General features: G+C 38.5%; 1 protein-coding gene across 4 annotated transcripts in view; it reads left to right on the top strand.

Moving 5' to 3' along the window:
* The window catches only part of CEMIP2 (cell migration inducing hyaluronidase 2), an 83066-nt gene that overhangs the window by 35297 nt on the left and 31117 nt on the right, over positions 1 to 16652 (top strand). For 3 of the 4 annotated variants that reach the window (XM_067569154.1, XM_067569152.1, XM_067569153.1), the window contains exons 3-7: positions 1494 to 1634; positions 4188 to 4749; positions 8221 to 8390; positions 9646 to 9834; positions 13582 to 13751. In XM_067569154.1, coding sequence (XP_067425255.1) covers positions 1494 to 1634; positions 4188 to 4749; positions 8221 to 8390; positions 9646 to 9834; positions 13582 to 13751 — 1232 coding nt within the window. Of the gene's footprint in view, positions 1 to 1493; positions 1635 to 4187; positions 4750 to 8220; positions 8391 to 9645; positions 9835 to 13581; positions 13752 to 16652 lie in introns of those variants that run through there. The other variant, XM_067569155.1, reaches the window with a different exon arrangement.

Genomic DNA, 16652 nt, shown 5'->3' with positions numbered 1-16652 from the left:
AATTGATTTAATTTTGTGCCTGTGATGTTCATGTCTCCTTTATCACAGTTTAATTTAATTTATTGGAGATCCTAAAGCATTCAAATTTAGAATTACTCTTTATCCCCCTCCTTCCTATCTTTACACTGAAGTTATAATCCTTATCTTTGCACTTCATAGAGCACATCATAAAGCTACTGTCTCATTAGATCATCTTATTACATTTCCCTTTGGTGTCCCAAGCAATGTGTTTTCCTACAGCTTTGTGCAGTTCTAATTCTGAAATAATGGGGCTTCCATTTCCTTTGGAGATTAATCATCAGTCTAGCAGATATTACTATTAAGGAAATGCTTCCGGCTATTTAGGTTAAATTCATTTGATGAGTTTTATATCATCACTACTTTGGACCACACTGAACAACTCTCTCCTGCCCTCATGTTTCCTTTCTTTGTTTCCTTGTAGAGTTTATATTAGGTGTATTCTGGCCATACATTTACATATTTAATTGTGTTAATCTTCCTACTCAAATCTTGGCTCCTGTGAGAAGGATTGACATCAATTCCTTGTGTAGAAAAGGATTGAAATGAGAGTATGGTGTTATATAAGTTTCAGCATATCAATCAGAAATACTAGATTACGTAAAGGTGAGATGAATAGATACTATTTCATTACAGGGTGGTGATCCCATTTCCTTTAGATAAGGATGTTTACAATAGTCTATTCTTGCATGCCCATTTATTTTCTGAAGCTTAACTGCCTTTGATGTAAGATTTTTCTCTGAAGAAGTAAGAAGGCTACAGGGATGAATTCCATTGATATGGAACCATCTATCCAACCATTCTTCTAACACTAGGTGCTGGCCTGTCAAGTTTGGCATCTGTTCTGTCCCCCTCTTCCCCATTTCTCCTCCAGATGCTTTAGAGAGCGTGTCTCTAATCTCTCTGTCTCCTCACCTCCATGCTGTATGAGGAGGGCAAGTCTCTACTGCTGCAGGAAGCAGCTATTTTTACAATCTAAACCAAATTGTTGAGAGTAGAGAATTCTGTTTCTGTAACTTCAGCTGATAATGTGTGGATTACCCTGGTATCTAAATGACTGGTGCCCTTTTGCCAGGAGCATTTTGTCACGCTCTTATTGTACTAAGTGGCTCAGCTTAAGAGCAAGAATTACATTCCTTCTACTACAGTGTTCTATAGTGTTCACATATCCTGTCACTATTTTTGCTGCTTAAGTTTGAACCCTGATGTGCATAATTGCAATATTCTCTATGGTACATTTAGGAAAACAATAGAAAGAAACAAGGTCTTCCATTATTTCTGATTTCATTCAATCTAATTTGAAGAAGAGTCATCGTGTGGGCTATATACCCACTTGTTCCTAATGAATGAAACCTTCCTGTTGCTATAGAAGGAGGCAAACCCCTGACTTAGGTTTTTTGACATGTGCTTTATATGGCAATGACTTGTCTTAATGTGTTTGTGTTTTTTAATTGAGTTGGGCTATTGCATTGCAGAGAATTGTCCAGATCAGAACCCTCGTCTTCAGAACTGGAATCCTGGACAAGATACAGAAAAAAGAGTTATCATCAAAAAGGGGGACTTGTTTCGTCTGAATTTGGATGCTACAGTGCACTCTGTAGTCATACAAGATGGAGGTGTGTATTGGCAAAATAAGCCATGTGCTTCAATCAACTGTTATGTCCCATTTTTAACACATTTCTTATGCCAAAGCACATTAGACAGGTTTAGGTGAGTGTGCAGTGTTGGTTGAAGAGGGAAGGAAGGTGAGGAAGAAAGTTGGCATATATAAACAAGGTTTTTTTTCATACCACTACTTTCTTTTCCCCATTCAAGTGTTGCCAAAACACTTCATCTTTTACATTGGTAATAAGTGTGCAGAAAACCTGCCATGAAATGTGAGAACTTTAATTTGAGAACTCTTTTGCATTTAATTTAAAATATTTAGTGAAAAACTTTGAAAATTAGCATTTTTACTTTTTTTAAAATAGGGCTCTTTCACTCTAGTTCTGTTTGTTTAGGAAACTTCAGAACTGAACATCATTACGACAAATACTTTTGTATTGTAAACATACAATATTTTAAAATCTTGGTTAGTTTCAATATGAAAATAACCACTTTAAGGAAAACAAAATTTGAGTTGTAAAATTGTCCAGGACTAAATGACTAATATTTTTGGACAAAACTTTATAAAACTTACCAGTAGAGATGCAAAAGTGATATATTACAGTGCTTAATAGTCTTACTTATCTCAGTGTGTTAAGAATAATCTGTTGAGATGTTTTGGGGATCAGCCAGATCAGTAAGAGATTCTGTCACTGCCTGCACTGTAACTTTTGGAGGACTTTGTGCTGTGCAACTAAGGTTTCGTTCTCAACACAAGCTCATAAGCAAAAAGCCAGCTTAGCAGGTGACATCAACAGCTCTTTCAGTCCCAAATCTCTTCAAATACCTGCTCCTCCAATTATTAATTACTGGACGCGCAGATTGTTTCCTGGTGGCTCATCACCACTGAAGGCCTGAAATAGCCCCCCAGTTATCAGCTGCCTTTGGCATACACTCCACACAGTTTGTACAGCAGAAACCTGCTTGGGATAAAACTAAATAAAAAGTTTATTTAATAGAAAAAACATAGATTAGAAGATGAATTAGCAAGGGAAGGCAAACGTATACAAGTCACATGGAAAATCAACATAAAGATGCAACCTCAGGCTTTTGCACTTTCATGTTAAAGACTAAATCCGTTTTCTAGCAAGAGTTACCTGTTGCCTTAAAACAGGTCCCATCTCCCCTAATTCCCGTAACGTTATAGGAGGGATCCTGTGTTCACGAACAGCCACCCACCTTGAGCCTGTCCCACAAATTCTGGATAAAAAACCCCTCTATTCCAAGCTGGCTTTTAAGTCTTTTCATTCTTCTCCCCTCCCCCTTAGTTCATGGTGACTCACAGTTAGTCAGTATGGGGAGCCTAGATGTTCTTTTCAGTTTCAAATTGTCTCAGTGTCTTTCCGTTAACGCAAATGGTTCATTATTGTCTTTTCCTGGGCTGAACAATAGTTAGTTACTTGAGGCCAGTTTTGTATAAACAACTGGCTTGGGAGGTGCACCTCCCCTCTTGACTATTCACCATCCTGCTGTGAGGTATATAGCTGAAGTGCACCACAGATTATGAGCACAGTTTTCTATATACACAAATACATAAATTCATATCCACAGTCTGCATACGTATCATAAATTCAGAACATTATAACCATTCATAAAAGACCTTACCTGATATATTTTATAGTGTAATAATACAGTATGCAGTGAGTTGGTTTAACTCCTCATTGTTGGGGTTTAAACCTTCTCCTCTTGGGGTTTCTTGACCCACATGCACCTCACACAAGCTGCCCACAGCAGGCAATGTACCTAATCATGTTATGTAATTTATGACTAGATTGCATAATGGGATCTAGGACTCCTATATATCTTTAGAGTCTAGAAAAATGGAATGATGATTCTAATTCTTAAGAATTAGTTTGTTCATTCTTTTTCCTATCATACTGCCTGTAAGCATTGGTAGGTCTGTCTTACATTTAAAACCATTTTGTTAGAACATCTTTCCATGTCCTATAGTCTGTCAAGTTGTCTTGATGTTGCAGTTGTTATTGGTCCGGTGATATTGCAGCTTTATCAATGACTAACTCTTCTGCTTTTACTGCACTTCCTGCTTTGGCGTCAAGAGTCTCAAATATATTAACAGATGAGCAAGCGCCCTTGGCTCTTCAATGGGATCTCTGCACAAGACTCTGTAGGAGCCTTGTAAAGCAGGATTTGGATAGTAAGTTTCTAAGGACAATATCTGATGGGTGGAATCAATATTGATGCATTGTTTGTTCAGATATTGAGAAGACAAATTGGTAGAACAGATTAGCAATTGTGATACTTAATAAAACTTTATAAGACAGCTTGCCAAAATGTTGTCATACTAGAAGTTTTAACTCTTTCCCAGATACATTTTTAACATGACATCCTGTAAAATCCATTTTTCCTTTTCTAAATCCATTTAGAAATCAAAATGATTTAACTTGCACTAACTTCTCCGTTTTTTTTATTGCACGGTTTGGCTTATACATTTTTAAAGCAAAATCTTTTTCTTTAAAATATAGCTTAAGATACCCTCTTTAATATCAAAATATTATTTCCTGTAGGGTTACTTGTTTTTGGTGATGATAAAGATGGATCCAGAAATATTACTTTGAGAACTCGTTTTATCCTGATAAAGGATGGTGGAGCGCTTCATATTGGAGCACAGAAATGTCGCTATAAATCCAAAGCAACTATAATCTTGTATGGCAAATCAGATGAAGATGATGATGTGCCAACATTTGGCAAAAAGTTTATTGGTGTGGACTCTGATGGAACACTGGAATTGCATGGGACTCAGAAGTTATCATGGACTTTGCTGTCAAAGACTATGTATTCCTCAGGGCTAGTCCCTGGTTCTTATGCATTTGAAAGGAATTTTTCCCGAGGGTTAAATGTGAGAGTGATTGACCAGGACACAGCCCAAGTTTTGGTTGTTGATAAGTTTGATACCCATGAATATCACAATGAAAGCAGGAGACTTCAGGATTTTTTAAAAGGTCAGGATCCTGGCCGCATTGTTGCAATTGCTGTGGGAGATTCTGCTGTTAAAAGTCTCCTGGATGAAACCATTTTGACTGTTCAAAATCTTCTGGGAAGTAAGCTGGTCAAAGGATTGAAATACAGGTAAATAATCTTGTTTTCACTTCAAATCCACTCAGTGCCTTAGTTGTAGAATATATTGTGTGAACAGGGATTTGTGAAGCTGTATGAAAGCATGCTTTTTTTTCCCCCCCACAATCTAACCTCTTCACCTGAGGTCTATCTTCCAAAGCTGTGCACGCTTACATGAATGTGCAAAGGATTAAATGTTTTATTTACAGATAATGCCTTGTAGAAGTATGGAAGAGGATTAATTAGTAAGTATTTTTAACAGTGTAAAGGCCTGCAAGTGCTTATTATAACATGTGTAGCTGTGTTTGTGTATATAGTGGATTTTAACACTTACATTCACAATTACTCTAGTGCGCTAATCTTCATAACTTTTAATATAATTGTATGACTAGTGCTTATTTTCAGAATTGGTTTATTTTAGTTACACAAGTAAAAAAAAAGGTGTTGGCGTCTGATGCATGTTACTGGCACCTTTGGGGAAAGAAGTGACAAATTAGAAACCAAATGCGAGCGAGAGAGCGACAGAGGTGATGCATTGCACTTAAGCTATTGCATGCTTCTGTTGTCAGCAATCTCTATCAGTTAATAAGAAACTAATATTTTGACACTGCATCTACTAGGCATCTCAACTTCTCCTTCATGATATTGCCTCTAGAGCTCCCAATCCTGCCACCTGGTGATGGAACCCATTTGAAAGTGTGTTGTAGCCTATTAGAGAGTGTGCATTCTAAAGCCAAGGGTATAAAATCTGTCTCCAGCTGTGTCTCAGTTCCTCTTTCTGCTAGCTTGAGTAGAATCCAATTTTCAGCTTGCATTGGGATTTGTTAGAATAATACTAGTAGATAAATATTTTAACAATAATAAATCAATGGTGTGTCTTTGTTTTTGTGTCTTCTGCGCCACTCCCTCCCGCTCCGTACACCACCACCACATCGTGATATTCAGATTTGGGCCATTATGCTCCCTCTGCTTTAGCAGTACAGAAAATATATCAGGGTTCCAACTTCTTGTCTTTACAAAATATCCATTTAGTGTTTGTCATAGAAATAGACTTGTGACTTGGGTGCCTTTTAAAGGGCTTTCCTGCAAGAAAAAGTTCTCTGACCCATCAGAGAAGGATCTTGTCATGTGGGACTGGGAAGCTGTCTTGGATTCTAGTCTCAGAAATATTTATAGGAACAGGAAATATGGGGGTGAAAAGGCATTCCATGATGTGCATTGGTCCCCTGGATATGGTAAAGACTCAATCAAAGATTGGTTCTGATGCGCTCTTGCGCAGACAGGCACTTTGGATCCTTCATCTCTTCCTCTGAGTATGAAATGATTGGAGGGGGGCATCTCAGATTCAAGGTGCTTAGATCTGCCCTGTGACTTTCCAGGGTGGAGGCGGCGTGAGTTGTCTCATTTTGTTCAGCCTTGGTTCATCTGAAATTGGGAAATTCCCTACCTGCTGGGAGGGAGCAGGAGGGTTTTATTATTATTATTCCTCCCCGTCCTCGTTCTTGGCTGCTTTCACTGGTAGGCTGAGATTCCTCTCTTTTTAATACAATTCTGTTTCCCATGGTCCCAACAGCAGAAGACCGAGAAAGTCCGTATCTCTTCTGCTGGCAGCTCATGAGAAATAGTCACTTGGATCTCATGTCAATAATAATAATAAAAAAATTCAAAAGTAAGATGACTTCTGTCTTCCACAAAATAAGAGACCTTCAGTCTGACAATAACTCTTTGAACGTTCTTTCTGCCAAATGCTTATTTTGACTTCATGGATAGTGAGACTATAGAAAGACATGCTCAGTGTAACATCTTTGCATCATTATGATTAGACTAGAATACAATAGTTATGGTATTTGACCTGTGAAAGTACCGGGGGGGGGGGGGGGGGGGGTCTATGCTTATGAATAAACCAGTGCCTGGGTTGAAGGTTTAATTTCTGCCTTTAACTGGTGTATGATTGGACATCCAGCAAACTGACTGCTTGGCACAGATTCAGTTTGGTATAATGAGGTATTTATTTTTTATCAGAATTAGATTTAATCACCTAATCAGTAATCCTAGGAATAAGGATGGCTGATTTAGTGATGTGTGACCATGCTTGATTTGAGTCTGAGCTACAATAGGATTTTTGGGGAAGGGTTGAAACAGATGATTGAGAATGCTGATGATGGAAGCAATAAACACAGCATGGAATAGTGAATGCTTAGTAAAAATATTACCTTTTTTATTATAGATTTGTTTTGTACAACTTAATCCTCCAAGGTCAATAACTTGCAATGCTCTTTATAAAATTTCTGGGAAGTTTGATTTGGGTAGATAGGGTGGTGGAGTAAGGAGGAGAGGAATCTCAAGGTTCTGTGCCTTATGGATTCCATTACGTCAAAACCCAGCTCTGATTAGAAGGCAGAATACATGAAGAAAGTCAGGAGTTAATGATGAGGAAAAGAACATGATATGAGAGGATATGTAGTGAAAGTTGTTGTAAAGTAGAGGATCAATATTGCTATCCCCAAGCACTCAAATATCATGGGCTGAGTCACAAAAAGATGATAAAATACTTTCTTGCTGGTTTCTTTTTATTTGCTTTCTGATTTTTTGACACTTTCAAGCTTTTCTCCACAACCATGTGTGCTAGAAACTTCTACTTTTTTTTTTTTTTTTTTTTTTTTTTTTTTTTTTTTTTTTTTAAATAAAAAAAAGTTCTCATGTAATCACATCACTTCTGTAGCAAGGGCTTTAAGAAAAACAACAAACATGAGACTCATGGTAATTGCAAGGCTTGGCAACACTGCGGTATGGAAGTCTGGGCTTCTGTTTCAGTCTCCTGTCTGACTTAATGTGTGGTCTTGGGCAAGTAATTCAGGGGGTGCCTATAGCAGTATATGTATGTATGCATATGTATAAATTTTAGCCAAAAACTTCCCACTCTTACTACTGCAGGTTCAGCTCCAACAGTGGATTTGGCACCATAGACAGGGCTCCAGGGTGCTTGGAGCAGTTCTGTATGAAAGGTCCTTAAAGGCTATCGGTGCCTATTCTACGCTAGCATTACATAGTGGAAAACCTTAGCAAGTATTCCCTATTGTAGACAGGGTCTTAATCTCGCTGTATTTTGTTTTATGCATACAATAACAGTTGTCACATGATCTTGTGGTTTGTAAAATATTTTGAGGTCGCTGGACAAATATTAACAATATTTCCTGAAGCCTGGAATTATTCCCAAAAAAAGAGGGGAGAAAATGAGTGGTGAGCATTTACCAGCCTGCATATAGGAACAACCAAATATTTTAAACAATTTATCTCTTGCAAGAGAAGCTTCCATTCTTCTACTATATTTTGGAATTATATTTTAGAGAGATTTGGAAAAGAGGCAAAAGAATAAATGTTTGAATAAGTATAGTATGTTCTTGTTCGTTGTGTACAATGTCTGTTTGCAAAGGATTTCATTTAGAGGGTTTTGTGTTTAAATAAATGTTTAATCTTTTGCAGGCAAGCCTGGGCTTTAGTTGGTGTCATAGGTGGTGGAAATTCCTCCTGTAATGAATCTGTAAGAGACTATGAAAATCATAGCACTGGGGGGAAAGCTCTTGCTCAAAGAGAATTTTTCACAACGGATGGTCAGAAGTTTGCTGTGAGAGCTTTTAGTGAATGGAATGAAGGTAGGAAAATTTTTTTTGTTTGGTTTTTTTTTTAAACAATTTGCATGGATTATTTTCTAGAACTGTTTGTTACTGCAAGTTAACTTTCTAAATATTGCAGTAGGAGTTTTTGTCTGTTTACCATTAGTGTTGCCTAACATTTGGATGAAGTACAAATCTAAATAGAGGGGAAGGTAGGCTTACTGTTAAGTATCAAAAATGAAAACTTTAAAATGTAAATCCCCTTGTCTGCTTCAGTTCTGTCGGCATCCAACATAGCATCAAGGGAACAGGGGGAATTGTATCCTTAGTACCTGAAGTTTGAAAACTAGTTATACAAGCGTGCTGGAGAAATACTAAAACACAAAATTACCTACTACAGGTTGGAGATGTGACAGGCTTTTGGGTTTTTGAACGTATCTTCCATGTTTGCGTTTTTGGTTTCTTATCTTTAGTTCTATTAGGACATTGTGTTCATTTCTGTTCCTTGTGGTGTTTGGAGAATTCTTAAGCATGGCTGATTTTATTTTTCCCAAAAGGGTCTCCCATTAGTTGGATTATTCTGACATGTATTCTTCTGACAGCCTGTTGGTCTGGTAGTAGGCAGTATCTAAACTCAAAAATGTTTTGCTGTTATTGAATCCTTGACTGCTTTTCTTACTCCTTGCTCCATGGTGTGGCAATACATGTTTTATCAGTGTCTATGACCTACAGATACCATCAAATCACTTTGTACTTTTGTGAGGGCATTGTAGATCCCCATTACATGTAGGGCTCTGCCACCTTCCCTCTTTCTACCCAATCCCTAACATGTAACCCTTTACCCCACAGTATCTACATAAATTTAAAGACCGAGATCTTGATGTAGCATCTTTGTCATGGATAATAAAGGCCTATGGGTTCACCACAAAGCCAAGCAATTTCTGTGTCTGTCTCTATACTGGGCTTGCCAAACCATTTTTCTGGTGATGGTGCATGAGGAAAGTGCCCAGCTTTGTTCTCGGAGCCCAGGTTATACACATAAGGCTGAAAGGCAGAAAAACTGGTAAAATGAGATAATTTAATCTGAATCAGACTCACCAACTATGAAGACTGTGATGCTATTTTACATAATCTTTTTCCAGGGCAGAACCATACTAGAAGGTTTCTTACATTTTGGAAAATGTAGGTTAAATCTCAGTTGCTTATTAGGTAAAATAACTAAGTATTTGTAAAGTAGATGACATTTTTAAGTTATAGCTTTATATATTGCTGCATGCATCATTTTCCTTTTTAGGTGTCCCACTTTCAGGTTTCCAGGTAGAAGCTATAGATGGAGTTATACTGGATCTGTTGGAAGATGTTAGTAACTGGGAGCCTGAAGACCAGATTGTAGTTGCAAGCACAGACTACTCAATGTATCAAGCAGAGGAATTCACTCTTCTTCCCTGTCCCGAGTGTAGCAGATATCAGGTCAAAGTCAAAGGTAGGAGGCTGATGAAAATGTAAGTTACGTACAATGTGACTGGTAGTATCTAATTAGGAGGGATGTATGTAATTACAGTCATTAGGATAAAACTGTACCGTAAAATGGCCTGTTATACTGGGAACGATAAACTCGTGCCAGTGATAACCCACTCATCTAACTCTCCCTCCCCTCCCAGACTTTCCCTGGCTAAATGCGAGGAATTCATTTAATCCTTTTTGTATAGGATTGTCCTGATTTGTGACAATGTTAACGTCACACCCACAAACACCGCCTTTTGCCTCTTTTTTTTCCCTTCCTTCTCTTTATTTCTCTTAGTGGATACTTTGGACATCATTTGGTCCTCTAAGTAAACCAACTTGTCACCTCCCTTTGTTTACATTTGGTTCTGTCTCCCTGCCCTTGCTCCCTAAATTGTCACTTTCAATTCCTTTGCTTCTGGTGCCTTTTTTAACTCTTCGAAATGTCTGGTGATAGGCTTCTTTTTTTTTTTTTTTTTTAAATAAGAAAAAGGATCCTTCTTTGGCTGTGATTTTTCTTTCTAAACGTTTTCTTTTTCAGCAAAATGTTTATGCAAGTGACAGTCATATATCGGATCTCTTCTCATGCAGCTTCTCTCTGACTGACTGTATGCAAACTGTTTTTGTTCTGGGCATAACACAGAAATGACTCTCCTGTAGTTGACCATTGCCTTTTTTTACTGCCTACATCTCTATTCTGTTTGACTTCACTGCAGCTCACTCCATCCTCTGATACTGCTTCTTTAGCTGTACGGGCATCTCTGTTTTTCCTTATACTGCTGTGCTCCCCCTTTATGCTAAAACTTTTCCTCTGTGGCAGCCTGCAAGTTTCAAATCTTGTGCTTCTCATCCTCTATATCCCATGGCTTTACCCTTAGCTATCACTTTTAACACTGATCAACTCACCTTATAATTTGACACCCTTTAGAGCAGGGATTCTCAAAGTGGGGGTTGGGACCCTCAAGGGGTCACAAGGTTATTATGGGGGGGGTCGTGAGCTGTCAGCCCCGTGCTCTGAAGGCAGCACTGTGCATAGCAGCATCACAGAAGTCAGGGTGGCATGGCATGGGGGGATGGGTGGCATAGCATGGGGGAGGGGGTCATCACAGCCTGAAATACTTTCAAAGGGGTTCCTAGGAAAAAAGTTTGAGAATCCCTGTCCTAGGGATACCTCTGTTTGTCCTGTTGGCCTCTCAGATTTATGACTTTGTCTTGGACAAGATGAGCACCCTCAAACACAACTCTATCTCCTCTCTCTCTTTTAGACTCAGAACTCTTATTTGCTTCCACTGCTTGTAACTGTAATATCATCATTATTCCTGAACTTTTCTCTTTCTCCTCTGACTGCAACTCTTTCTTACTGTCTCAGTGTTTCCTCTGGTGAAACACATATTGTTGTACTCCTATCCTTTAATCTTGACTTCAGAAACTTAATTCTCTAGCTTCCAAGTCCTGGCCTTCCAGTCTCCAGCATCCGCAGAATGCCGCACATCACTTGCTCTCACGCATGGAAAAAGTACAACCAAATTGTTCCCCTCGTAAACGGGTCTGTCTTCCTATTCATTTTGGATCCAATTTCCTCTTCCTTGTTCTAAAAATGTCTTCCCAGTGTTGGTGCCCGAGCGTACTGTCTTGATATCTGAGATAGCATTTTTGTGTGCCCACTCCTTACTCAATCTCCATGTGTTTTCATGTGTCATTCAAAATGTATTCCTTGTCTATCCCCCTCTTTTTTTTTTGTTTCCACTTTGAAGCTATTCTTTAACTCAAATTTTGGAATACAGTGTGCATGGAAGTCCCTATATGAAATCATGTTGTATTGCAGTTGCCTTGTTAAACATAGTATTCATAAACTCATTTTACCTTGGAAAACATACCTTTAAGTCCATGTGTGATTCGCTCTAGAGTTGCTTTTATAGGGCTTATATTAGGGTGTGGAGTACAATGTGCACACTTTCTGAGAGGAAGATTAATTTGGAACTTTACAACTTCTATGTAACTTGTCAGCACTTCCATAAAAAGGTGAATTGACCCATCTTACTACTTTTCAGCATTAACTTGAGTGCTCTTTTCTCCTGGTAGTTTGCAACCAAGTAAGGCAGACAGTAAAGGCAAATTTTATTATGTCCCAAGGCATGATTTAAAAATTTTTTTTTTTAAGACGTGCAAAATTGTCAAGCCAAATTCTCTCCTCAGCTCCTATGATTCCTGTTTTCTTTGCAGATCTGTCAGCTTTTGCTGGACCTGGCCCTCTTCAGTTGGAAAAAAAAATGTATGGTTACAATATGCCTTGAATCTGCAGCTTCTCACCTGCTATTTGTAGCTGTACAATTGTGAAAAAGTGAAGCAGTTTGATAGTTTAGTTTGCCACCAAAAGGAAAAAATTTAGTATTCCTCTTCCTTAAATTTTGGTAGCCCATGTAATACTTGTAGGATACAGATGTTAGGGGAAAGATTTTATTTATTTATTTATTTATTTAAGAATGCCTCCATTTTCCTTCTTAACTCCTCTCCACCATTCTTTTTTGGGGGGAAGATTACCAACTGCAATGAAAAAGTACCTCTCCTGGTCAGTTTTACATATCAGGCATGGTATGAAAAGTGTTCCTGTTGAAAATTTCAGCTGGACTCTTTCTTGTAGCAGTTAGAGCCAGCTGTGACAGGGATGTCAGTTTTGTGTTAAGGGAAGTTTGTCTATAAATAGAGAGAGAAATGGAGAGGGGGGGGGACACAGAGTGCCTGTTTGTAATTTAAGGCTTACTGGGATAATACTTCATATGGACTTTTATATAGACAAATCAATGAAGGTTAATATTTCAGAAGAATTTGTGTGAGAGGACAAAAATGAAAGTTGTTTTTGTTTTTGGTTATACTTGAAAGAACTTTAATTAGGATTTTTAACTGTTATGATAACGTTGCTCCCATTTAGGAAGGAGCCAAATTAGTCAGAAAAATAAATGGAGAAATAAAATAGAATTTTGTTTCAGTAGCTTTTAATGACTGCTTAAAGTTTTACTGAATTAGGTGCTGGTCCTGTGCAGTTTTACATGTATGCTTAGCTTTATGCTCTGTGAGGAGTCCCACTGTGGTGAGTAGGGCTACCCACAGCGAGTAAGATGAAGGATGTGCATAAGTCTTTGCAAGATCCGGGCCATAGATCTTGAAAAGGTGTTTAGTAAATTCATCAGTTATCTCACACTTCTGGGTCTTCTGATTATTCTGTGTGGGAAATGTTAGCCAATTGATGATTTTTTATAAAGCAACTTCTCCTTTAAAATCCTACTGTTTTTTGTAGTTCTGTGTATAATAATTTAAACATTCTTAATCTTTTCTATTTCTTCACTTCTATTTCCTGATTAAAGAAAGATCACCGCCACCCTCCTTTAAGTCTCCTCTGCCTTGTGGGGAGAGTGTAACCTTATGAACAGAACCCCATGGAAAGAAATGTTTGTTACATGGTCACCAGCAGGTGATAAACATCATGCATTTTGTCTGCTCTAGTGGACTCTTTATCTCTGATGAGAACTTTTGTTAACTGATCAGAACATTAAGATTCAGATGCCCAGTATTCCAAGAAGTTTTAAAATACAGCATTGTGTGTCCTGTCTTCTAGTTGCTTAAGTTAGCATGTTAAGTAAGCTAACAAGTTATATTTCTGTTTTAATGGACAAGAGGTTGTTTGTCATCTACACTATTTTTCTTTTTTGAACTGACTTTTTTTTAACAGAAAATCCCCAGTTCCTTCATATGGGAGATGTCGTTGATGGAGTGGACATGAGGGCAGAGGTTGGAGTTCTCACTAGGAATATCCTAATCAAGGGAGAGACAGAAAAGTCCTGCTATGCTGGCAATCATTGTCAATACTTCAGTTATGACACATTTGGTGGACAGATCAAGGTTTGAAAAACTTTTAAGTAGCTTCCTTTCAACTAAAGGTAAATTGAAGATGGCTTCTGAGCAAAAGGATTCATTCTAAATTTGGGGAGGACTAATTTGTTTAAATAGCCTCTAAACTGATGTTCACTAAATTCTTATTGAGCTGGTCTGTCTATTGATAGTTCTTCTCAGCTTTCCTAAAACTGGAATTAATTTGCCAACATCAAGAGGGAAGAATCAGGGATGTTAATGAGTTTAACATTATTAGAAGCCTATTGCTTATATTTATATTGTCTTGTTCAATGCATTGGTGATTAGTAAACAAAAGGCAAGATCTTTAAAAGTGACTATTGATTCTGGGTACCCAACCTGAGTCACTTTAATGGAGCTTGATTTTCAGAAAGTGCTGAGCATCTACCATCTGAAAATTTTGGCCCTTTTATAGTGTCTCACGTTGGGTAAAATCAGTAGTTACTTATTAAAATAAGGGATCTAGAAAGTGCATTAATGTTACATAACCGTGAAGGGACCACTTCTTAAGTCTTGCATGGCTATATATTAAAGAAGATTAAGGCTTAGATTGAAAGTTGTAGTATGGAAACTAATTGTTAAAGCAGGAGTTCCCAAAAGTTTTGCTGACATGACAACATTTGAATTAACTATTTCCTCCTGGGACCCAAGACAGCAGGACGACGTTAGTTTGAAGAGCAAAATAGCCTTCTCTGCACAGTATGACCTGGCATGCACTCTGCGTGTGAAGTCATGCTGTGTAGAGGATGCCATTTTGTAGAGCAAAATGAGGTCACAAAGCATGGAGGACACCACACACATTGTACATGCGAGGTCATGCAATGCAGAGCAAAATGGCATCCTCTGCATACTAGGAATCGCCTCAACTCCATCTGCTGGTGGTGTGAGCGTATTTGAGGTCGTGACCCATAGCTTGGGAAGCTCTGGGTTAAAGATTAAAACTTGCCATTTTTATTCCAATGGGTTAGATACAAGGAGTGACTGAGGTGTTACAGTGGTGCCCAATAGATGTTGAAAATGTTTGAGGCTTCATCCTTTAGATGCATATTTTTTTTGCTTTCATTGTTTTTGTTACAGGCTTAGCCTCCTTTTTAAAACGTTGGGTATAGATTTTAGATCTTTCCCACCATTAATTTCCAGCATTATGAAACTATTTCTCTTTTATGCTGCAGCCTTTGTTTTGTGGGAGGGGAATACATTGGGTTTTAAGTTTCCTTTTGTGATTTGAGATAATATAGTGGAGAAAGATGTTGACTGGTTGGTTTTGAGCATTACAAAGCCTATCTTTGCTGCAATAACTCAGGTTGACTGGGCCACTCAGATGGATGAAGATGGAACAGAAACCAAATATTCTGAGCTATCAGAGTTGTTAAATTGTTCTTGTGAGTTTGTTCTGAGTAGTTGGGCAGGTGTTGCTAAACTTACATTAACATACGTTTATAAAAACATCTTCTGCTAGGCATTTTTCAGATTTTGTTAATTTTGTACATTTGGGTAAAATAAGCTTTTACAATTAGTTAAAAATGTCTGGACTCAGTAGAAATTACAGGGTGATAAGACCGCTTTACACTGGGAAAGTGGTATAAAGTATTGTACTGTACATCAGAATCAGTCCTTAATGTTTCCTTACTATGTGTGTATTTAAACATTAAGAGCCAGATCCTCAGCTGGTGATAATTGGGAGCATATGTAGTAAGGCAAATTTCTGTGAGTCCTGAGCATTATACTGGCCCTAAATGTCTCTGTGTGACTCAAAAGATTCTCCCTCCCCAACAGAAGTTAGTCCAATAAAGATATTAGAGAGACAAGGCTGAGGTGGTAAACCTAAGCACAGCAGCTGAAGAGTTGCAATGGTCAATCACTGCTACTTTATCTTACCCACAGCATACAATTGTGTATGTTAAAATATTAATATTTGACAGCCTAATTGGCAAGCCCGTAAATGTGCAATGTGGGTAAGTTAATATTACAATGAGAACTTGAAAGTTCTTGATTTGTCGTTGCATTTGCAAATTTAACATCACATAACTATGAACTGTGATCTCTGATGTGCACTCCAGCACTTCGCTGCCAAGTGTGAAGCGGCTGGACTGAGAATCAGCACTTCCAAATCAGAGGTCATGGTTCTGTCGCAGAAGAAAGTGGAGTGTTCTCTCCAGGTGAAGAGAGAACAGCTGCCCTTAGAGGGAGAGTTTAAATATCTAAGGGTCTTGTTCATGAGTGATGGTAAGCAAGAGCGTGAAATTGACCGGTGGATTAATGTGACAGTGGCAGTGATGTAGGCCCTGTACTGATCCGTGGTGGTGAAGGGGGAGCTAAGTTTTTGGATGAAGCTTTCGGTTTACAGCTCAGCCTATGTCCCCATCCTCTCCTATGGTCATGAATTTTGGGTAATGACGGAAAGGACAAGATCACAGGTCCAAGCGATGGAAATGAGGTTTCTCCTCAGAGGGCTGAGCTGAATCTCTGAGATAGTGGGAAGGGCTCAGCTATTCAGGAGAGCCTTGTACTAGAGCTGCTGCTATTCCAGATTGACAGGAGTCAGCTGAGGTGGTTTGGGCACTTGATAAGGATGCCCCTGGTAGATTTTCTTTGGAACTATACCGGGCATGTCCCACGGAGAGGAGGCCCCATCCAAGGCCGACCTAGGACATGCTGGAGGCATTATTTCTCCTGGCTGGCCTGGGAATCCCTCAGGAGGCGCCTGTTGCGGAAGAAAGGGAGGTTTGGTCCTCCCTACTCTCCATGCTGCTGCCGCAACCCTCACCAGGAAAAGCGGCATAAAGGAAAAGAAAAACTCTAAGATGTTGCATTTATTTTACTTTTCAAGACAGAAGGAAGAGAAGGTATTTGCGATTGCCCAATTATTTTGTACAACTCCATAACCTCAAT

This window comes from Emydura macquarii, unplaced genomic scaffold (genome assembly GCF_026122565.2).
Source record: "Emydura macquarii macquarii isolate MOO-44397 ecotype Brisbane River unplaced genomic scaffold, CSIRO-AGI_Emac_v2 contig_2897, whole genome shotgun sequence".
NCBI classification, from domain to species: Eukaryota; Metazoa; Chordata; order Testudines; family Chelidae; genus Emydura; species Emydura macquarii.
The sequence above is the reverse complement of the archived record's forward strand: the minus strand, read 5'-3'. Positions and strand labels throughout refer to the sequence as shown.